The sequence below is a fragment of the Pristiophorus japonicus genome, chromosome 21 (genome assembly GCF_044704955.1).
Source record: "Pristiophorus japonicus isolate sPriJap1 chromosome 21, sPriJap1.hap1, whole genome shotgun sequence".
Lineage (NCBI taxonomy): Eukaryota > Metazoa > Chordata > Chondrichthyes > Pristiophoridae > Pristiophorus > Pristiophorus japonicus.
In genome coordinates this window covers 68,840,690-68,864,260 of record NC_091997.1, presented here as the reverse complement: position 1 = coordinate 68,864,260, position 23,571 = coordinate 68,840,690, and the positions used below count along the sequence as shown (strand labels likewise).

The window sequence follows — 23,571 nt, the reverse complement described above, 5'->3', positions numbered from 1 at the left end:
GCAGACAGGGATCACAATTCATCCAAAAGATTGCAGCTCCAACCATGACCATCTCTGCACTGTACGGAACTGAAATGTCAGCCTCGATTAGGTCCTCAAATCCAGGAGGAGGGCTTGAACTCTGAGGCAAGAGTGCTACCAACTGAACCAAGCTGATATTAATGTAGAATAATAAACAGTGCTTATACTTCTATGTTTACAGAAACTGTGCAGCAAATTATTTTTTTCCAGTCCTGGATAATTTAGGTTTTAGAGCAGCCCAACAAAACCTCTCTATTGCAAAATTAATTTATCTTATGCAGCACAAGCAGTGTACAGTTCAAAATCGCTCAGTGACAGGTGTGGGGAAACTTAGATCAGAAAGCCCTTCTGATTGGCAATTTAGAGCAAGACGAATTAAGAGCAGAGTCTGTGAATAGCTTACAACAAGAACAAAGTTATCAAAAACGGGGCAGAAAATGCACCAAGGAGTTACATGCCACCCATGCACTGATTTAAAATTGGTCATCAATCTCACTCTACAATCACACATGGTTACAGGAATGTTGTGATATGTCACTTACTCGGAAGGGTTAAAAGCCGAATTCAGACACTAAGCAGGGAAACGCAAGAATGTTCAAAGAATGTTAAGCCTCAATACTGCCATCTACTGTAAACAAACAATGCGTTCACTGTCGGCGACATTTCGCCAGCCAACAGTTTGAAGATTAAATGGACAAAAATTCATACCACCTAAATTAACCAAGAAAGGAGAGAACGTTGAATCAAATCCCAACCCACAATAAGGGTAAAATGATCATCTGCCTAACAACTGGAGAATGACGGCACAGCTCTGCTGCAACAAACGGATCCCTTTCCTCCAGGATGCTAAGTTAAGGATCCCAGCTAATATATAATTCGCTATAGATCTCCGAATATGAGAATAGGATTTAAATTGCTTTGCTCGTCAAACGCTCAAGGAAAACTATGGTTTCTGTGCTGCAGGGACCACAGAAATATCTTCTGTGGCTGTGAAATGTAGCTGATCAGGCTTAAATATGGAGGCGCAATTCTGGATAGTCTTTCAGGAAAGGGATGGGTGCAGGAACTACAATTTGCGGAATATTCCTCATCAGATTAATTATATGAGTTGGGGTCAACAATAAGGCAGACCGTATATAGTCTGTATATTCTCCATAAATTGCCTATCCTCAGTCTCTCCTAATATATATTTGCATATATACACAGAAATACAATATAGTTAAAAAAAAATCAATGTTAAGGCTTTGATCTTCTAATTATCACACATTATACTTTGATTAAAACAATCTCCAAGCTTTCATAAATAGATGCCATGTGTTTAAGAATGTATTTATATTGTAGATTCCATATTGCACATCATTTATATCTATATTTGGAGACCAAAACAGCCTGAACTACAGACTTCTTTACATATTAAAATCTCTCCTTTGTGGACTAATAAAACATACATGATTCGATTGAGACACTAACAAATCAAACATTTCCAAAGTCTCATGGAGTTAAACCTGGTTTTGGCCAGATAATCAAATGTAGAAGGGTTAAGTTTTCCAACACAAGTAACAACTAGCTCATACCTTGCATTCCACCACACTCTGGTCTGATTCGCATGTGACATAAATTTCATCCACTGCTCGTCGAAGATTGTCAAAAAGAAAAGCCCAATAGCGCGCCCGTAAGTCAATCTTCCGTGGCTGCCGGCCCTTTGTTGGACTCTTCTCCCCAATGGTGATCAATGAGGACTTTTCTGTTGCAGCAGCCTGCGATAGAAATGGAGATGGTAGATCCATGATACTGTGCATATTGTACAACAGGTGAGCTCAAAGATTACACAGAAATGGTCATTAAACTTATAAACCAATAAAGGAAGTGACTGCAAAAGTATCAATACATTCAAGGGATTCCTCATAAAACCACAAGCCAATTGTTTTGCTTTGAACATTTAGAAACGTATGTGGCAAGTTGATGGACCAATAGTTTCTCCAACATTCTGTTCAACATGCACCATGCTGACTCTCAAAACATTTCTCACCCCACAAATCCCAAATCTTAGCTGTGCCAAGCACTGGCCTGTAAGGAGGAAAAGAAAATCACGAGGCAAGTGGTCCCCAAACTGCTTCTGCGCACTTTCCCAAAAGCAGTCAGCACTGGCAGAAGCCTGGGAACATACTGGCTGCTCACCTCATTAGGCAGGCATGGTGTACACGTGTGCAGAGATCAATGAGGGGGAAGGAAAAATATAAACTTATAAATGGAGACTCCAAAAACGAATAATGCTGCAGCAACGTGCTAAAATGCACAGGGCTTGAAATCACGGACACGAGTATAACTCATCTCACGGATCAGTGAACACAATCCGGAATTTATGTTTATTTGCAACACAGCGCTACCACACGCAGGAAGCTTCTGGTGTGCCTTTTCCCGCAGACCAGTGATCTTGTCAGTTACTGATGTTACTATGCGTTGGTTCGACAGCCTTAAATTTGAATCCCAAGTGGGATTTGTTTCTAAATGTCAAGAATACAATTTACCTTCACACGTAAAGGGCTCAAGTAATATGTTCGGCCTGAGTGTTTCTGCTAAGTTACTGTTAAAAGAATGTCACTGCTTTATATATCTTTTTTTTTAAATCAAGGTACTAGTATTTAATTTTGGATAAAAACTGTGCATCATTTTGAGAACTTTTCTCCCACACAATCATTGACTTTCATCAAAAATGAGTTGCATTTGTGCAGCGCCTTATCAAATGTTTCAAAATGTTTCACATACAATTAACTATCTGGAAATGCAGTCACTGTTGTGTAGGCAAATTATACAGCCATTTAATCCACACCTACAACATTAACCAGGTAATCAGTTTTTAGTGGTGTTCATTGAGGAAGGAATGTTTGCCAGGATACTGGGAGAATTTCCTGATGATCATAAAATAGTGTCATCAGATCCTTGACATACACCTGGACAGGCAGACAGCACCTCAGTTCAACATCTCATCCAAATTATGGCACTTCCAACAATACATCACTCTCTCTACTACACTTCCTCAGTACTGCACACAAACCATGGGGTGCTGCTTAAACCCGCAACATTTGATTCAGAGGCAAGACTACTACTACCTGAACAAAGCTGACATTCGCAGATAACACTTGAGCATGATTTAAATTTCCAAAGATTTAGTGAAACAAATGTCCATAAGCTACGAAATGCATGTATGTACACAGAACTAACCACAGTGTGGTGGTCAATGAACCCGACAATGTCCGCTGCCTCGACTAAAAAATGAAGAATAGCCACTTGGATGAGGTACTAGAAGACTGCCAATGCTCACAGGGCTGCACCCCAGCATAACTAGCCAACTTCAGCAGAGGACAGGGAAAAAAAACAGATTGGATGAGGGAGCACACAAGGAAAATGCAAGACTTGCCAATGTTTACAGCACAACAAAATTATAATGGACACCTTTTAGAATTTGTACCCATGGTTCAAAACAGTTGACAGGGCTTTACTTTGTGAGCAAATGACTGAAGTTTACAATTTTAATGTAGGGCTAATGCCCCTTGTGTTTAAAAGCAACTCTCTGGTAGCCACAATGAACTTGTTAGAATGGGACTTGTATCTTTTTTCCCACCATGCTTACTCAAGCATTTCAAAGACTGTTTAACTAACTTGCAGCAAGTTACAGACCATAATATGCTGTGGTTTTCTACATCTGAGGATCACACAGATAAGCATCACTGTAAACGTGCATAAAGAAAATTCACTTCAAAGCTGTGTACCAGGGAGTTAAAGGGCATTGGACAAAGGGTCACACTGAAATGTTATAAATCAAAACTATCACTAAATCAGCAGAAACTGGAGACTTTGATGGTAGAATGGATAGCAGTCTACTGAAGGACATTCACCTGGTTTGAAGGTGGGGGGTTAAGAAAGCCCACATGCGCCGAGAGGTACGTCATAGCTGCTTGTAGCATTGGGGTTAAATCTGATGTGGACAGAAACCTCATGAGCACATAAGATTCTGCATAAGATTTTGAGAGGGATTGACAGGGTAGATGCTGAAAGGTTGTTTCCCCTAGCTGGAGAGTCTAGAACCAGGGGTCATAGTCTCAGGATAAGAGGTCAGCCAGTTAAGACTGAGATGAGGAGGAATTTCTTCACTCACAGCGTTGTGAATCTTTGGCATTCTCTACCCCAAAGGGCTCTGGATGCTGAATTGATGAGTATATTCAAGGCTGAGATAGATAGATTTTTGGACTGTAGGGCAATCAATGGATATGGCAACAATGACAAGAGAAATGCAGGGAACAGCACCAACCCTTGTAGGTGTCAACCGTGAGGGACTATGGAGTGTCCTCCTCTGTTTCGGCTGCCCCCAAAAGCTTGTCATCATCCTCCGTCTGCTCCACGACGACATGCAAGCCGTGATCATGACCAACAGATCCATCACAGATCCAATCCACGTCCGAACCGAGGTCAAGCAGGGCTGTATCATCGCACCAATGCTCTTCTCGATCTTCCTTGCTGCAATACTCCATCTTGCACTCAAAAAGCTCCCTGCTGGAGTGGAACTGTACTATAGAACAATGGGAACCTGTTCAACCTATGTCGCCTCCAGGCTAGATCCAAGGTCATCCCATCCTCGGTCATCGAGCTACAGTATGCGGACGACGCTTGCGTCTGCGCAAATTCAGACCAAACGCCAAGCCATTGTCAACACCTTCACCGAGGCGTATGAAAGCATGGGCCTTACGCTAAACATCTGTAAGACAAAGGTCCTCCACCAACCTGACCCCGCCGCACAGCACTGTCCCCCGATCTTCAAAATCCATGGCTCGGCCTTGGACAATGTGGACCATTTTCCATACCTTGGGAGTCTATCAGCAAGGGCAGACATCGATGACGAGGTCCAATACCGCCTCCAGTGTGCCAGTGCAGCCTTCGGTCACCTGAGGAAGAGAGTGTTTGAAGACCAGGACCTCAAATCTGGCACCAAGCTTATGGTCTACAGGGCAGTAGTGATACCTGCCCTCCTATACGGTTCAGAGACGTGGACTATATACAGCAGACACCTCAAAGTGCTGAAGAAATACCCCCAGCGCTACCTCCGCAAGATCGTGCAAATCCACTGGGAGCTCAGGCCAACATCCCCAGCATCAAAGTACTGACCATACTCGACCAGCTCCATTGAGCGGGCCACATCGTCCACATGCCCGAAACAAGACTCCCTAAGCAAGTGCTCTACTCGGAACTCCTGGCAAGCGAGCCCCAGGTCGGCAGAGGAAACCCTAAAAGCCTCCTTGATAAAGTGTAACATCCTCACCGGCACCTGGAAATCCCTGGCCCAAGACCACCCAAAGTGGAGGAAGAGCATCCGGGAGGGTGCTGCGCACCTCGAGTCTCGTATCCGACAGCATGCAAAAACTAAGCGCAGACAGAACAAGAAGCATGCGGCATTACCAGGCTCCCCACCCACCCTTTCCTTCAACCACTATTTTTCCCACCTGTTTGAGACTGTAATTCCCGCATTGGACTGTACATCCACCTGAGAACTCACTTAGAGTGGAAGTAACTCTTCCTCGATTTCAAGGGACTGCCTATGATGATGATGATTTGATTGGACGGGAAACTGGAGTTGAGGTCGAAGATCAGCCATGATCTTATTGAATGGCAGAGCAGGCTCAAGGGGCCAAATGGCCTACTCCTTCTCGTAATTCTTATGTTTTCACACTATCAACTTAATATTCCACCATAGGGTTGAAGAGTACTGCAGCTCAATCTAAATAGTGTCATATCCCTTTTCTCAGGATGTCCCAAAGCACCTCACATACAATGAATTACTGTCACTGTTGCTAGATCGTCACCTGCAATTTTGTCCTTCAGACCAACCTGTCTATCCTTAACTCTTTGGCAAAGGTAAAGCCCATTACTAATACTTGGCAAATGTTTCAACTAGCATTTGAGCCACTCCCTAGTTCGTCTCAATCTTTGCTGCCTCGGCTCAAACTATAGTGAAGAGCTCTTCCTTCCCACTGACCTGCTGGGGGCCAGGGGTGTGGCGGGTTATTAACAACAGAATCTCACGAGACTGTAGGTGCAAGCATGAAAATGAATGGTTTGGGAAGTAGGTTGCATACCAGTCATTCCAATGACATTTCCCAGTCAATCAATACAGTACTCTGAAGTTGGGTGTTCCAATCCTCATAATGATATATCAATTTGATTTATGAGAAAAGAGACATTCCTTAACATCAGTAAATAAATGTTACGATTGGGCAACCAGTTACATCTAGACAGGGGTAAGTCAGTCTCCACGATGGAGTTTGTAAACTAGCAGTAAGCTGCTGCACTCTGCTCCATGTAATGTTATTTTCAACCACAACAAATCTAGGGGAGAACAGACTATGACTTCCTCCAAGGAAGAGTAAACAGAAAATATAAAACGTGTGGTCTTAAACATTGGGCCCAAGCAGAGAGACCAAAATGGTCTTTTTAGGACCGAGATGAGGAGAAACTTCTTCACTCAGAGTTGTTAACCTGTGGAATTCTCTTCCGCAGAGAGTTGTTGATGCCAGTTCGTTCGATATATTCAAGAGGGAGTTGGATATGGCCCTTACAGCTAAAGGGATCAAGGGGTATGGAGAGAAAGCAGGAAAGGGGTACTGAGGTGAATGATCAGCCACGATCTTATTGAATGGCCTACTCCTGCACCTATTTTTCTATGTTTCTATGTTTCAATCCTGTATGTTTTTATGTCACCTCTTATATACCCAGAAGTTCACCTGCCCACCCACACATCACCTTATATTATGGATAGAAAGATACACAAGTGTTAGATTCATTTTGGAAACCCAACCCGTTTTTGTTTATAAACAGTTAGCTCAGTGAACTACTTTAATCTTTACAGCTGTAAATCTTTCTATTATTGTGTCTACACGGGACTGCTGCTATTACCGTTCCTTCAAGGACTTGCTTTGAAAGTGGCAGAGTTATAATTGTTAGAAAATGTATTTTATGATTTGACAAGAGATTTAATTCTGTAATCACTTGCTGAAATGTGCTGGGGTGAAGAGCTGGCCCATTGATAAAGAGAAGTCAAATTAATCTGCTGGAATAAAAGAAGATATTGCTCGTCGTATTTTATTAATTTTCATCCCTTGCACACCAGAAGTACAGCCGCACTTTTTATGAAATCATTGAGAGAAAACAGTCTCAGATAATGCTCGGAACATAAAGAACGGTTTGCTTACTGGTATTGGCATCAAGGCAAGTGCAGTGGCTCAGACTCTTTGAAATTATATTGGCATCATCTCCAGTTGTGTTCATCACCACAGAATTCCCACACTGCTGCTAATTGGTGACAGGGAAGGGGGAGATATTTGAAATACAAGGATTGGCTTTTGCACTGCTAAATTAGGTTAACTCATCAATGGTTCCAAAGCGTTTAGACATCTGTAGGGAAATGTTTACTGAAGCTAATTCCAGCTCATATCTTACAAATATAGTCCTTCAGGTCATAGATTCTTGGATGCAGATGAAATGATCAAAAGGTCTTTGAGGTTAGCCCATGACCTTCATGCTTCATTGAATATTTTTAAGAAAAAAAAACATGACGTTCATGTTAAGCTGAATTACCGACTCAGGACATTTACCAATCAGCACTTAGAAGCTAACACACTCAACTCTTTTCAGTATTAAAGGCTTTTTTGGAAGAGGGTGGTGAAATGTACTTATCAAGCTGAGACAAGTTAGTCCTAAGAAATGGAACACTTTTCCATTTGAGGTACCCAGTGTCAACACAGGATAACCAAATGCAGATGGCACCTGCCCTTTGAATCATTTTTCTCTCTATCTAATGGCATTAAGGGTCCCACATGAAATGTTGCTGGTGGATATGGGCTAAAAGCATAAAGCTGACTGTTATTTGGCACTAAATAGCAGTCTCACTTGGAGAGGGCCACAAGGATGACTGGTGTAGGAATTTTAAAAATGTCACCATGGGATGGTTCTTCGGTTTGTGCGAATGCATTGTTAGAAGATTTGTATGTGGCTCCGAATACAGTCTAATACATTTTCAGTTCAACATGCAAAGCTGAAAGTTTTGCATCCAATCATTGCATTTCTTCACTCCAGGAATTTGTTGCTCATACAACACATACAGGATTTTTTTGTGCCGTCTCTGGGAAAGAATTGGTTGCCATGCAAAATGGTGGAACCATCATCCAAACCAATTCAAAATGACTGCCCAAAGAAAGATCTACTTTCTTTCCCAACTTTGACAATGGCCACCTATCCATGGTACATACACATTTCATGAGTCCTACACCAGTGTGTATTGGCTTACATTTATCCACATTAAAATCTTAGCTCATCTACTAAATTTGTCCAAATCTGTTAGAATGCTACAGAATTGCTCCTACACTGATAAATTAGCTGCTGTTGTGTGTCACACAGTTGCTCCACAATGGAGCCTGGTAAACAGTCATGCAAAATAATTGTTGAGGTTAATGCTGATTATTGCCAAGCGTGGTGTTTGTTGACCTTACTGCTCTGATGTAACCCTCAACGTCCAGGGGTAGCCTAATCATGTCATCAGAAACATACAATATCAAAGAGTCTTAACTCTTTCATACAGCAATTCAAATGGCTGTTTGTTTGACTTCTCAGCAACACCACCGCCACTGGGTACGGTAGCATAGTGGTTAGGTTACGGGACACGTAACCCAGGGGCCTGAACTAATGATCCTGGAGACATGAGTTCAAATGCCATCACAGCAGCTGGGGAATTTAAATTCAGTTAATAAATCTTGAATTAAAAAAAGCTAGTATCAGTCACAATGGCCATGAAACTCCTGGATTGTTGTAAAAACCCATCTGGTTCACTAACATCTTTTAGGGAAGGAAATCTGCCATCCTTACCCAGTCTGGCATATATCTCTCTCCCTTAGGCAGTCCCTCGGAGTCGAGGATGACTTGCTTCCACACTAAAAATGATTTCTCAGGTGACTGAAGAGTCCAATGCAGGACCTACAGTCTCTGTCACAAGTGGGGCAGACAGTGGTTGAAGGAACGGGTTGGGTGGGGTGCTTGGGTTGCCGTACACTCATTCCGCTGTCTACGCTTGGCTTCAGCTTGCTTCTGGCGATGAGACTCGAGGTGTTCGGCACCTTCCCAGATGCTTTTCTTCCACTTTGTGCGGTCTGGGGCCTGGGATTTCCAGGTGTCGGTGGGGATGTTACCCTCAAAGCCTCCTTGAAAAAGGGCATTCTTGGAGCGTTCCCTCTGCCCATCTGGGGCTCACTTGACGTGTCAGAGTTCCGAATACAGCGCTTGTTTTGGGAGTCTTGTATCGGGCATGTGGACGATGTGGCCCGTCCAACAGAGCTGTTCGAGCGTGATCAATGCTTCTATGCTGGGGATGTTGGCCTGAGCGAGAACACTGACGGTCGTGCGCCTATTCTGCCAATGGATTTGCAGGTTCTTGTGGAGGTACTTCTCCAGTATATGTGATTCCAGGCCCACAGCAATGTGGTTGACTCTTAACTGCCCTCTGAAAAGGCCTAACAAGCCACTCAGTTGTATAAGGCAGTCCACCAGCTCCTTCTCAAGGGCAATTAGGGATGGGCAATAAATGCTGGCCTTGCCAGCGACGCCCACATCCCAGGAACAAATTTAAAAAAACACCAATAGTTTGCAAGCTTAAATCACAGCGCTATAACTGAGAACTGCCTGCACCAGTTGATGGAAAGCCAGGGTTAACGGAGTCACTACTAAAAGTGGGCTACCACAGTATAGTGCAGAATTCTGATGGGAGAGGAGAAAATGCTGTTTTTTCTCTTGCACCATTCTTGAGGCAGACTGACACAGCACTGCTGACGTCTGGAATAGACTATTCCGACCTCTGAATGAAAGGGTGCATCTGGGGACCTCAAATAGGGAATTTCAAAAATTGCTCCTCCCACAAAGTAAGACTTGCCTTTGTCAGACAAGGAAATCACCAACTGTACAACAGCTGAAAATTAGTGCTTAAAGTTTGCAAAGCTATGTGCTCAATATGAATAAAAATGTGTTTACCAAGAGGAAATATGCCAGAAAATCGTTTTGTGAGTGTAACCCTATCCAACTGCACAGACTGAGGTACCAGTTGGCTAATGGAAAGGTCATCATCAGTCCCCCAGCCACCAGCTAGCCCTGACACCACTCATTTGTCACAGTTCGATAACTGCCACTCAAGGGAGAGGCAGTCCACCTCCGGGAGAAGGATCCGGCTGTGCAGCTGAATCTTGGCATTTTACCCTCCATTAGCTGCATGCAAGGGTCATAGTGTACCAGCTGTAGGACAGTTGCAGTAATGGCAGTGCAATGCTAGGATTCACCTCCCACCAGCGTGGCGGCGACTCTTTATCCAGGACTGGAAACATATAATTAGGAATATAGTGAAAATTCTTGTTGCTATTACTGGAGAATATCTACTAGCTAGGTGATCAAACCACAGAGCACAGTTACATATCATAGTAAACACTGTCATGTGACTCGCTTCATATTCCTTCATAGTTAACGAGAACCTAGCAACTATCAGCATCCCTAACATTCAGAACAATTATATACTAGTAAAACACATGGGGAAACGGAGAACTTCAATGTTTAATTTTAAAGTGCAATTCTGGACCGAAATGGTATGGTACCTTGCATACCCATCAGCCAAAAAATGTATATTAACCAGCTCCTGCAGTGCTGCTTTTCCAGTCTCCACACTGACATTCTTAGCACCAATCAATAGTCCCAGCAATCTGCTCAGCAGTGCATTACTTGAAGCCTGACCTCACACGTGCCTTATCGATTTTAACGCCATGTACAAAATCCCTGCAATTTGGGAAACAAAACAATGATTTTGTCTTTTTCTTTGCTATTAGTCGAAAGCTAATTGAAATCCACGGGGTATCGAGGTCGACAGATCAACTTCGGGATGCAAAACACAACTCTGTCCTCACTTCCGACAGCTCAATGCTGCTTCCTTTATCGAGAACAGATTAGAAGCCAGTTATATATTGGGCTGGTTATGTACATTCACCATAAAGTACTCAATAATTCACAAGAAGAGCAAATGATACAAAATATTTTGCCATTACAACAGCAAGCCCACTCTTAGTGGGGTTAGTGTAGATACACATTCAGAAACAAATGTTATTCTGAAAATGTATTGAATTTCAAGCAAGGAATATGAAGCGAATCACCGGACAATGTTTACTATGATATGTAATATGAAATCACATTCTATTCGAAAATGTTAAACTTTGGAGGAACAATTTTTTTTAAACATAAATTATTAAAAGAGGTTAGAACATAATATGCTATAGTCAAAAATCAATAGGCAGCCAAGTACACAGTAAGGGTTTACCAACTATCAACTCAATATATTCATCATCATCTTATTGCAACCAGACCTGCTTTGGAGATTTATTAAACTCATGATCTTGTGGGATGTCACTGTTGCATATTAGGAGCTTGTGGGAACAAATTTCAATTATCATCTGCTATTGAAAAAGCACGTTGGACCCAATATATGTAAACATAAGTCAAAGATGAGAAAAGGGCTTTGAATCTTATCTCACCAGCACATTAACTCTCCCATTACCTGGCTAGATTTTAAACAACCCCAATATTTTGCCTCAACTAACTTTCTTTGTAGATTATGTAAAGAAGGACCCTGTTGGCTCTGGGTGTGTGTCCTTGCTGCCTGCTCAGGAGAGCTGGTTAAAATTGCAGATGTTGTGATCATGGCAGCTTTCGGACAGGTAAGAGCTGGGGCGATTCAAAAATTTCTACTGAGCGAGTAGGGTTAAAAGCGTCCCCATACATATCAGAGAGATCCCAGGTTCGATACCTGATCCGTACTTAACAGCCCTCAACCAGGCAACAGTCGGGATGCTACTACCGGCCTTGTGCTCCTGGATTCGGAAAGAGAAAAGTAAAAACGGCCAGGGCTCCTGTTTCTGATTACTGTCCAGAGATTCTCGCTGGAAGTACTCGTAACTAAGATTTAAGTGTGGACAGAAAATGCTCAGATGCTACACCCAAAGGTTGAATACCTCACTAACTCATTCCCTACCCACATGCATTAAGAATGGTCACTTCAGGGGTACGGTAGCATAGTGGTTATGTTACTGGGCGAGTAATCCAGAGGCTAATGGGCTAATGATCCGGAGACGCGAGTTCAAATCCGACGACGACAGCTGGGGAATTAAAATTCAGCTAATTAAATAAATCTGGAACAAAATGCTCGTATCAGTAATGGTGACCATGAAAGTATCGGATTGTTGTAAAAACCATCCGGTTCACTAATGTCCTTTAGGGAAGGGAATCTGCTGTCCTTAACCGGTCTGGCTTATATGTGACTCCAGAGCAATATGGTTGACTCTTAACTGCCCTGTGCCACTCAGTTGTATTCAAGAAGGTGGTTCACCACCACCTTCGAGGGCAATTAGGGATGGGCAATAAATGCCGGCGTTGCCAGCGACACCCACATCCCCTGAATGAATTTTTCAAAAGTGAGGTACTGTAAAGAGACAGGTGCCTGCTGAAACATACTCCAACAAGTAGTGAGCCCCTTCAAGAGACGAATCAAGAAAATTAGCACAAGAAGGATTTTCTTTATAAAAAAAACACCTCTTAACACAAGAAAGCTGTTCTCCAGGCAGTACACTTGTGAGCATTCGGATTCTAGACTTTTAATCTTGGAGTGTTTTGTTGCGCACAAAACAATCAATATGTATTGATTTTTAGCTAAAACACAACATCCCAATTTAATATGAAATGTCCAAATTTAACCATTTTATTATGTGAGAGAGAGACAGAGACCCAAATGACCCCAAGTCCAATTAAACTGGTTTAATATAAATAGTTTTATGCAGTAAAGGAAATATACGAGACGGTATAGATTACAATGTATTATTGTATTTTTCACGTCCAATCAATTATGAAAATGTTGAGTTGAGGGTCAAGTAACAAATAATAAGCAGTGTTCTGTCTGTTTTGAGAGCTGAATTACACAACGTCTAAATGTTTAATGCTGTTTATCTGTGAGCAATGCAATATAAGGAGTGGGTTAATGATGCAATACTGTCAACACCAAACCCATCGCATGCCAACACTCGGAGAAAAAGCCTCAATAGGACAGTAAAAATATTAGAACGTCAAGGCATGGTCCAGTGGGTAAAGACACTGCCTGTGTAAACCAGTAGGACCCAAGTTCAAACCCCAAATTGTCCAGAGTTAATTGACCTCAGCGGAGACAGCAGATGGGCGCTATAATTTGCCTCAGTCTCTCTCACCGTGATGCCTGAAGTGTGACAGATACGTTTCCAAACATTTAAATATGTAGATTATAAAAGTACAATATAAAACTCTTATCTGGAAAAGGCCATCGGATTGCAGGACTAATCATCTTTGACAAAGGGAACCCAGCATTAAAAAATGCCTCGTATGATGTTCTGCAGTTACCCCGCTGTGTAACGCAATACATTAAGCTTCAATGTTATTGAGCAGGGTACAATCATCCTTGATGATGCCAGATAGCAAGGATCACTGTTATTTAAGATGGCGCGAGCAAACACAAGTGAAACAGCATCCTCAGCTTGCACCCGATCACTCAATGGTGATCACAGTGTTCACAATGCATCCTGTAACAAATAATTAAAGCAAGGAAAATCAACCACAAAATTCAGCTCGCAAGTCTGTAACTGACATTTACACTATCTTTGCTTAAGAAAACTCTCACCTTCTGTCAATATACTCATTGCTTCCAAAGCATTCGGGTAGAAAACAAGAGCACCCTCCAGTGTCCATGTGTAACAACAGTCAGCAGCAAGCAAGGCTCATGGCAGCCACTTTTATTTCAAATGCTTAAAGCACAAACATCTATAAAACATTCCACTGTAAACTCAAAAATAAAATGCTGCATAATAAAAAGCACATGTCACTAAGATTACTGATACCAATATACTGCTGCCAAAATTCATAAGCTTCTTGGCAATACTCTTAATTATTCCCCTCAATTTGCTCCACTTTCCTTAGTCCAAGGGCTAAGCAAGGCCAAATGCAGCACTCATACAGGACCCGGTTGAGATGAGCTATTCCAGCCGAAACAACCTTTGGTCTGCATAGCTTAGTGTTATCCCAGGCAGAGCACTGACCAAAAGCACCGTTGAAATCTAAAATTGACAAGTAAAATTCAGTTTCAGCCTATAACGTTTAGTACTGAGAAAAGGAAAGTCCGGCAGGAAGGATTTCAGTATCTTACAGAACCCAACGGTGGGCACCTGCGTGACTATCCGATAAGCACTTCGGACAGGTGATGCTCAGCGACCTGGCGGTAAGGACGTAAATCTACCCCTGCATGTCTCCACTTTGTCACTGTTCTCCCAGACCACCAGCAACAAAGGTCTTAATTTTGTGAATTATCTGCTACATCCGTGTACATTAATCAATCGAGCTGTCTATTCTGTATGCCTTGTTCCTCATTAATCCATTGCAACAATGTACTGACTACATTTGTAATGTATTTGTTTCATGAGTTCCTTGCCAAAGAATTCATAGCAACACATTGCTAAGTCCCGCCCACCCCTTCCCTCAACGACTATTTGTCCCACCTGTGACAGAGACTGTAGTTCTCGAATTGGACTGCACAGCCATCTAAGTGCTATATATGTAAACATTACCAATGTGTAAGACTTGCCGCCAGGGGGCGCATCTGTGGGAGACCCAAGGGTCACCTGCACACGCTGGGCAAGCAGGTATAAAAGGCAGTCTACCACGCTGCCTCCTCACTCTGGAGTTACAATAAAGAGACCAAGGTCACAACATAGAAACATAGAAAATAGGTGCAGGAGTAGGCCATTCGGCCCTTCAAGCCTGCACCACCATTCAATATGATCATGGCTGATCATGCAACCTCTGTATCCCATTCCAGCCTTCTCTTCATACTCCCTGATCCCTTTAGCCGTAAGGGCCACATCTAACTCCCTTTTGAATATGTCCAACAAACTGGACTCCACAACTTTCTGTGGCAGAGAATTCCACAGGTTCACAACTCTCTGGGTGAAAAGTTTCTCCTCATCGTGATCCTATATGGCTTACCCCTTATCCTTAGACTGTGAACTTCCCCACATCGGGAACATTCTTCCTGCATCTAACCTGTCTAGTCCCATCAGAATTTTATACATTTCTATTAGATCCCCTCTCATAATGAGTGAGTATAAGCCTAGCCGATCCAGTCTTTCCTCATATGTCAATCCTGCCATCCCGGGAATCAGTCTGGTGAACCTTTGCTGCACTCCCTCTGTTGTGTATCTGTAAAGCATGCACTCGTATGTTCCGCCACCAGGGAGCTCATCCCCTGAAGTCCCAAGTGATCCCAGCATCCCTTGGGAGCACTGTATATAAGCCGGCCCCCTAAGGCCTGTTCCTCACTCTGGAATGTCTTATTAAAGACTGGGGTCACTGTTATTTTAACGTCCCGGTGTGCCTCATCTGTGTTAGGAACACAATAACTGGCGACGAGAATACGAATCCAACGCAAAGATGCAGCAAACTGTGGGTATCCTGGAGAAGTTCTCAGAGGGTGAGGACTGGGAAGCCTATGTCGAACGGCTAGACCAATACTTTGTAGCCAACGAGCTGGACGGAGAAGGAAGCGCTGCAAAAAGGAGAGCGGTCCTCCTCACAGTCTGCGGGGCACTGACCTACAGCCACATGAAGAATCTTCTGGCTCCAGTGAAACCCACAGATAAGTCGTATGAGGAGCTGTGTACACTTGTTCAGGAACATCTTAACCCGAGGGAGAGCGTGCTGATGGCGAGGTATCGGTTCTACACGTGCCAGCGATCTGAAGGTCAGGAAGTGGCGAGCTACGTCGCCGAGCTAAGGCGACTTGCAGGACAAAGTGAGTCTGATGGCTACCTGGAGCAAATGCTCAGAGACTTTTTTGTACTGTGCATTGGCCACGAGACCATCCTACGAAAACTTTCGACTGTAGAGACACCGACCCTCAGTAAGGCCATTGCAATAGCATAGGCGTTTATGTCCACCAGTGATAACACCAAACAAATCTCTCAGCACACAAGTGCTAGCAATGTTCATAAATTAACTGGAACTGTGTTTGCGATCAGAAATGTACAGGGCAGAACCCACGAGTCTGCAACTGCCAGCAGGCCTCAGGTGACCCAGATGACTCAGAGTCCCCAACAAAGGATGAACACAAGGCAATTCACACCTTGTTGTCGGCGTGGAAGCTTCCATTCAGCCTATTCATGCCGCTTCAAAAGGTATGTTTGAAAGAGCTGTGGAACAATGGGACACCTCCAACGAGCTTGCAAACGAGCTGCAAGCTCTGCAAAACCTGCTAACCACCACGTGGCAGAGGAAGATCGGTCCATGGTGGATCAAAGCAATTTCAAGCCTCAGAGAGAGGAGGCAGATGCTGAAGTACACAGGGTGCACACATTTTCAACGAAATGTTCACCTATAATGCTAAAAGTAAAATTGAATTCTTACCCGTAGCCATGGAACTGGACACTGGCGCTAGCCAATCCATCATGAGTAAAAAGATGTTTGAGAGACTGTGGAGCAACAAGGCATTCTGACCAGCCCTGAGCCCCATCCACACAAAACTGAGAACGTACACCAAAGAGCTTATCACTGTCATGGGCAGCGCCATGGTCAAGGTCACCTACGAGGACATGGTGACAAACTGCCACTCTGAATTATCCCGGGCAATGGCCCCACATTGCTTGGAAGGAGCTGGCTGGGCAAAATCCGCTGGAACTGGGATGACATCCGAGCGCTATCACATGTCGATGAGGCCTCATGTACCCAGGTTCTTAACAAATTTCCTTCCCTTTTTGAGCCAGGCATTGGAAATTTTTCTAGGGCGGAGGTACAGATCCACTTGGTCCCAGAGGCACGACCCATTCACCACAAGGCACAAGCGGTACCTCACATGATGAGGGAGAGAGTCGAAATCGAGCTGGACAGGCTGCAACGCGAGGGCATCATCTCCCCAGTGGAATTCAGCGAGTGGGCCAGCCCGATTGTTCCAGTACTCAAAAGTGATGGCACAGTCAGGATTTGCGGCGATTATAAAGTAACTATTAATCATTTCTCGCTACAGGACCAATACCCGCTACCTCAGACAGACGACCTATTTGCAACGCTGGCAGGAGGCAAGACATTCATCAAACTCGACCTGACTTCGGCCTACATGATGCAGAAGCTGGAGGAGTCTTTGAAGGGCCTCACCTGCATCAACACACACAAGGGACTGTTCATCTACAACAGATGCCCGTTTGGAATTCGGTCGGTTGCAGCGATCTTCCAGAGAAACATGGAGAGCCTACTCAAGTCGGTACCACACATGGTGGTCTTTCAGGACGACATATTGGTCACGGGTTGGGACACCGCCGAGCACCTACAAGACCTGGAGGAGGTCCTCCAGCGACTGGATCGCGTAGGGCTGCGGCTGAAGAGGAAGAAATGCATCTTCATGGCAACAGAAGTGGAGTTTTTGGGGAGAAAGATCGCGGCGGACGGCATTCGGCCCACAGATGCCAAGACAGAGGCTATCAGGAACACGCCCAGGCCACAGAACGTCACGGAGCTGCGGTCGTTCCTGGGACTCAACTATTTTGGTAACTTCCTACCGGGGTTAAGCACCCTTTTAGAGCCACTACATGTGTTATTGCGCAAAGGTGAGAACTGGGTATGGGGAAAAAACCAAGTAATTGCTTTTGAGAAAGCCAGAAACATTTTATGCTCCAACAAGCTGCTTGTATTGTATAACCCGTGTAAAAGACTTGTGCTAACATGTGACGTGTCGTCGTACGGAGTTGGGTGTGTATTACAACAAGCTAACATTGTGGGGAAGTTGCAACCTGTCGCCTATGCTTCCAGGAGCTTGTCTAAGGCCAAGAGGGCCTACAGCATGATTGAGAAAGAGGCATTAGCGTGTGTGTTTGGGGTAAAGAAAATGCATCAGTACCTGTTTGGCCTCAAATTTGAGCTGGAAACCGATCACAAGCCCCTCACATCCCTGTTCGCTGAAAACAAGGGGATAAATACTAATACCTCAGCCGCATACAAAGGTGGGCACTTGCGCTATCAGTGTATAACTATACCATCCGCCACAGGCCAGGCACCGAGAACTGTGCGGATGCTCTCAGTCGGCTACCATTGCCCAACACGGGGGTGGAAATGGCACAGCCTGCAAACTTGTTGATGGTGGCGCAGCCTGCAGACTTGTTGATGGTCATGGAAGCGTTTGAAAATGATAAATCACCTGTCACGGCCTGCCAGATTACCAGCCAAGATCCTCTGCTGTCCCTAGTAAAAAACGGTGTACTGCATGGGTGCTGGGCCAGCATCCCCGTTGAAATGCAAGAGCCAATCAAGCCGTTCCAGAGGCGAAAGGACGAGCTGTCCATTCAGGCAGACTGCCTGGTTGTGGGGTAACCGCGTAGTGCTACCAAAAAAGGGCAGGGAGACGTTCATCTCGGATCTCCACAGCACACACCCGGGTATAGTAATGATGAAAGCGATAGCCAGATCCCATGTGTGGCGGCCCGGTATCGACTCTGACTGAGAGTCCTGTGTACGGCTTTGCAGCGTATGTGCTCAGTTGAGCAACGCACCCAGAGAGGCACCACTAAGTTTGTGGTCCTGGCCCTCCAGACCATGGTCGAGGATCCATGTCAACTATGCGGGCCCGTTTCTCAGTAAAATGTTCCTGGTGGTGGTGGATGCTTTTTCAAAATGGATTGAATGTGAAATAAAGTCGGGAAGCACCACCACCGCCAGCATTGAAAGTCTGAGGGCCATGTTTGCCACCCACGGCCTGCCTGGCATACTGGTCAGTGACAACGGGCCATGTTTCACCAGTGCCGAATTTAAAGAACTCATGACCCGCAATGAGATCAAACATGTCACCTCGGCCCCGGTTAAACCAGCCTCCAATGGGCAGGCAAAGCGGGCAGTACAAAGCATCAAACAGAGTCTTAAACGAGTCCGAGAAGGCTCACTCCAAACCCGCCTGTCCCGAGTACTGCTCAGCTACCGCACAAGACCCCACTCACTCACAGAGGTGCCCCTGGCTGAGCTACTCATGAAAAGGACATTTAAAACCAGACTCTCGCTAGTTCACCCCAACCTGCATGATCAAGTAGAGAGCAGGCGGCAGCAACAAAATGTAAAAGATGCAAAATGTAAAAGATGGTCGCGCCACTGTGTCACGGGAAATTGATCTGAATGACCCTGTGTATGTGCTAAACTATGGACATGGTCCCAAGTGGATAGCGGGCACGGTGATAGCTAAAGAAGGGAATAGGGTGTTTGTAGTCAAACTAGACAATGGACAAATTTGCAGAAAGCACCTGGACCAAACGAGGCTGCGGTTCACAGACTGCCCTGAACAACCCACAGCAGACACCACCTTTTTTGAACCCACAACACACACCCAAAGGATCAACGACACCACGCCGAACCAGGAAATCAAACCCATCACGCCCAACAGCCCAGCAAGGCCAGGTTCCCCCAGCAGCCCTGCAGGGCCAACAACACGACAGCCCAGCAAGGGCACAGCCAACACACCAAAACAGACATTTGTACCGAGGCGGTCCACCAGGGAAAGAAAGGCTCCCGACCGTCTCACCTTGTAAATAGTTTTCACTTGGACTTTGGCGGGGGCGGGGGATGGGGGGTGGGGGAGTGATGTTGTGTATCTGTAAAGCATGCACTCCCATGTTCTGTCACCGGGGAGCTTATCCCCAAGCCGGCCCATAAGGCCTGTTCGTCACTCTGGAGTGTCTTATTAAAAGACTGAGGTCACTGTTACTTTAACCTCCCTCTGTGCAGCCTCATCTGTGTTAGGAACACAATACCTTCAATAGCAAACACATTCTTCCTCAGATTAGGCGACCAAAACTGCACACAATACTCAAGGTGTGGCCCTGTACAACTGCAGCAAGACCTCCCCGCTCCTATACTCAAATTCCCTCGCCAGGAGGCCAGCGTGCCAGTTTGAGAAGATATACAGTCTTGTGGAGTTATTCTAAACACAACACTCAGAACTCATGCTAAGAATGGAAGCAAGTCTTCCTCAATTCTGAGGGACTGCCTATGATGATGACATATTGCCAGTTCATCCACCAGGCTCACAACCACCTGTCTCATCGTGGATCCCCCGAACCCAACTGGCTGGGGTTTTATTGAGTCTAGTGAATATCATGTGACTAGCTAAGCCACCCCCAACTCAACAGCTCTGCAAGTATGCTCACAGGTACCTACATTACAACATGGTTACCAGATATCAGTTCCTATAGTCTTGGGCCCACATCTCACTGTACAGCCAGCCAGATTCCTCACAGAATTCGCCACTACCACCTCACCTTTCTTTAAAGATCTTTAAAGGTGGGACTGCAGATAGAACAGACAATAAAAAGACAAATGGGATGCTGCATTTTTTCTTCCCCACAGAGAAATTCAATAGAAAAGCAAGGAAGTAATGTTGAATTTGTATGATTCATTGGCTATTGATTGAGTATTGCATTGAATTCTAGATGTCGCTTTTTGGAGGGATACTCGAACCATGTAAATGAAGATTCATTGGAATGATACAACGAATGAGAGATTATTATGGCAAAAAGGTAGAGAAACTACAGCTTTTTTAATTCAAACTTAAAAGATTAATGAGAAATCTAATAAAGCTTTTCAAGATTATCAAAGGCAAAGAGTAACAAGGGAGCATTGACTCAGGATCATCGCTGCTTCAGCCTTGGTTCAGTGGTACTGGTACTGCTCGCGCCTCTGGAGGTCAGGGTTCAAGTCCCACTCCATAGACTTGAGCACAAAAGTTAGGCTGACACTTCAATGCAGTATTGAGGGTGTGTTGCCTTAAGGATGATATATTAAACGGAGGTGGACATAAAAGATCCCATGGCACTATTTGAAGAAGAGCAGAGAAGTCTCCCCGGTGTCCTGGCCAATATTTATCACTCAACTAACACCTAAAAATAGATTATCTGGTCATTATCTCACTACTGTTTGTGAGACCTTGCCACGTGCAAATTGGCTGCCGCGTTTCCTACATTGCAACAGTGCTACAATTCAAAAGTACTTAATTGGCTGTAAAGCACTTTAAGATATCCTGAGGTCACGAAAGGCACTATTTAAATGCAAATTCTTTCCTTTTTTTTCCTTTAGAAGAACGAAGGGTGAAGAGGGCTATTATAACGAGGAATGCTTTACTACAATTGGATTTTGAGCTAGATGCTATAACATCATTTAAAAGGAAATTAGAGAAGTACTTGAAATGAAAGAATGGGGAAAGGGCAGGCGTAGATAGCTCCAGTCGAAAAGCCAGTACTGGCCAAAGACCACCCTAAGTGGAGGAAGAATATCCGGGAGGGCGCTGAGCACCTAGAGTCTCTTCGCCGAGAGCATGCAGAAAACAAGCGCAGGCAGCGGAAGGAGTGTGCAGCAAACCAGACTCCCCACGACTGTCCTTCAACGACTGTCTGTCCCACCTGTGACAGAGACTGTAATTCCCGTATTGGACTGTACAGTCACCTGAGAACTCACTTTTAGAGTGGAAGCAAGTCTTCCTCGATTTCGAGGAACTGCTTATGTCAACTGGCACAGAAATGATGAGCCAAATGGCTTCCTTCAATGAAGCTTTATTATATTATTCTGTCCACAGAACCAATCATTCACTCTTATACCACAGGAGCAGGAAAAACACAGACAAAAATCCCAATTGAAGAATTTTGTATTATGTCTACTGAAAATAATATACAGTGAATGGGAGTTCTTTTGGTAGAAGTGTCCAATTAAGAGACCCCAATTAAAATTTCCCACTGCCAAAAAGTTCCTATAACAGTTAAAAAAAGTACTCACTAAGCAGGCTGCAGCTCACTAAGCTGCTAAATGGGTCAATGGTGGAGTAAACGAGATGGGAATGAGGAGTAGATCAATGTCAGAACAGCAAAGCTTGTGAATTGGGACACAAAGCTGAGTGAGATCATTGAGAAAAGTGTCAGCCGTGGCTCAGTGGGTAACAGTCGCCTGAGTCAGAAGGTTGTGGGTTCAAGTCCCACTCCAGGGACTTGAGCACAAAAAAGAAATCTAGGCTGACACTCCAGTGCAGTGCAGTGCTGAGGGAGCGTTGCACTGTCGAAGGTGCCATTTTTGACGAGGCCCCGTCTGCTCTCTCAAATGGACGTAAAAGATCCCATAGCATCTATTTTGAAGAAGAGCAGGGGAGTTTTCCCTGGTGTTCTGGGCAATATTTATCCCTCAATCAACGTAACAAAAAAATAAATTATCTGGTCATTATCACATTGCTGTTTGTGGGAGCTTGCTGTGCGCAAACTGGCTGCCCCGTTTCCCACATTACAACAGTGACTACACTCCAAAAGTACTGCATTGGCTGTAAAGCGCTTTGAGACGTTCAGTGATCGTGATAGGCGCTACATAAATCCAAGTCTTTCTTTCTTTAAGGTGGAGCAAGACCGTGGAGGAACTTAAACATAAAGGAATAGGGAGGATAAGGACACGAGTCTCATGTCAACGATTAGCCCCAGCCACAAGAATTGCACACTCCTACTATGGGTCTACAAGAAAAGATTGGACAAATCCCTCTGGCTAATCACTTACAGGAAACGGATTTTTTGTAAAATATACTCGTCAATCACCTGTGGCATTGCACATGGGGAGTCAAGTCTTCAGGTGAAGTAGACTTAGAGGGTGGGGATAATTAGTCCAGGGCTCGCAGACGTCATTCAGTCCCAAATTTAAAGTTGTATATTCAGTCCGTATTTTAACATTTGTGTTATAAATTTTAATGTCCACAATTATCATGGAAATTATACAGTAATTATTCCCTTCTGCCACACCTGCACTGACAGTAATAACACCATTGAGGGTGCAGTACTGCGCGACAGGTGTACCTAGGCAGATTTCATTATCAATGTGGTCATCATCAATTATAATAAAAAAAGTCAACAGAAAATGTGCAAAGATGCAAGATTTTTAATATATTATGTAGATTATTAAAAACAGCTCTTACTGTTAAGTTCTGCATCAGTGTTTTAAAGAGGTATTGGAAACAAAGCAATGTTTTATTGTACCTGTTTTATGACCCTCTGTGTACCCAGGGCAGAGCGCTGTGACTTCACTACCTCCCGTATTTTTCCACTGATGTGTGTCTTGGCTTTTCCTGGAACGATTTTGTAAGAAGAAAAGTCATTGGAAAAAATGCACAGTAGTTTCATACTGAAGTTCATAATTAATATTGGTCTGAAGCAAGAAGAGGTTCCATCTGGAAGAACAACAAAGCCTCCCAAAAACGAAAGATAAAATATTTGAACAATTATTTAAACTAAATTGATGTGGCAAAATAAAAAAAGAAAATGAAAATATTTTGTATTTTTCCGCCTGCTATTTATTGCCCCAAGCAACCAATTAGCTTCCAATTGCCTGCATTGTTTTCCCTGAACTAATGAATATTAGAAC

At 44.1% G+C, this 23,571-nt stretch overlaps 1 protein-coding gene across 2 annotated transcripts in view; it reads right to left on the bottom strand.

The window, feature by feature from the left end:
• Positions 1–23,571, bottom strand: part of scaper (S-phase cyclin A-associated protein in the ER) — a 393,511-nt gene that overhangs the window by 336,065 nt on the left and 33,875 nt on the right. The window contains exons 3-4 of one of the 2 annotated variants that reach the window (XM_070865007.1): positions 23,187–23,275; positions 1,596–1,778 (exon numbers count right to left, since the gene is read on the bottom strand). In XM_070865007.1, coding sequence (XP_070721108.1) covers positions 1,596–1,778; positions 23,187–23,275 — 272 coding nt within the window. The remainder of the gene's footprint in view (positions 1–1,595; positions 1,779–23,186; positions 23,276–23,571) is intronic. The other variant, XM_070865008.1, reaches the window with a different exon arrangement.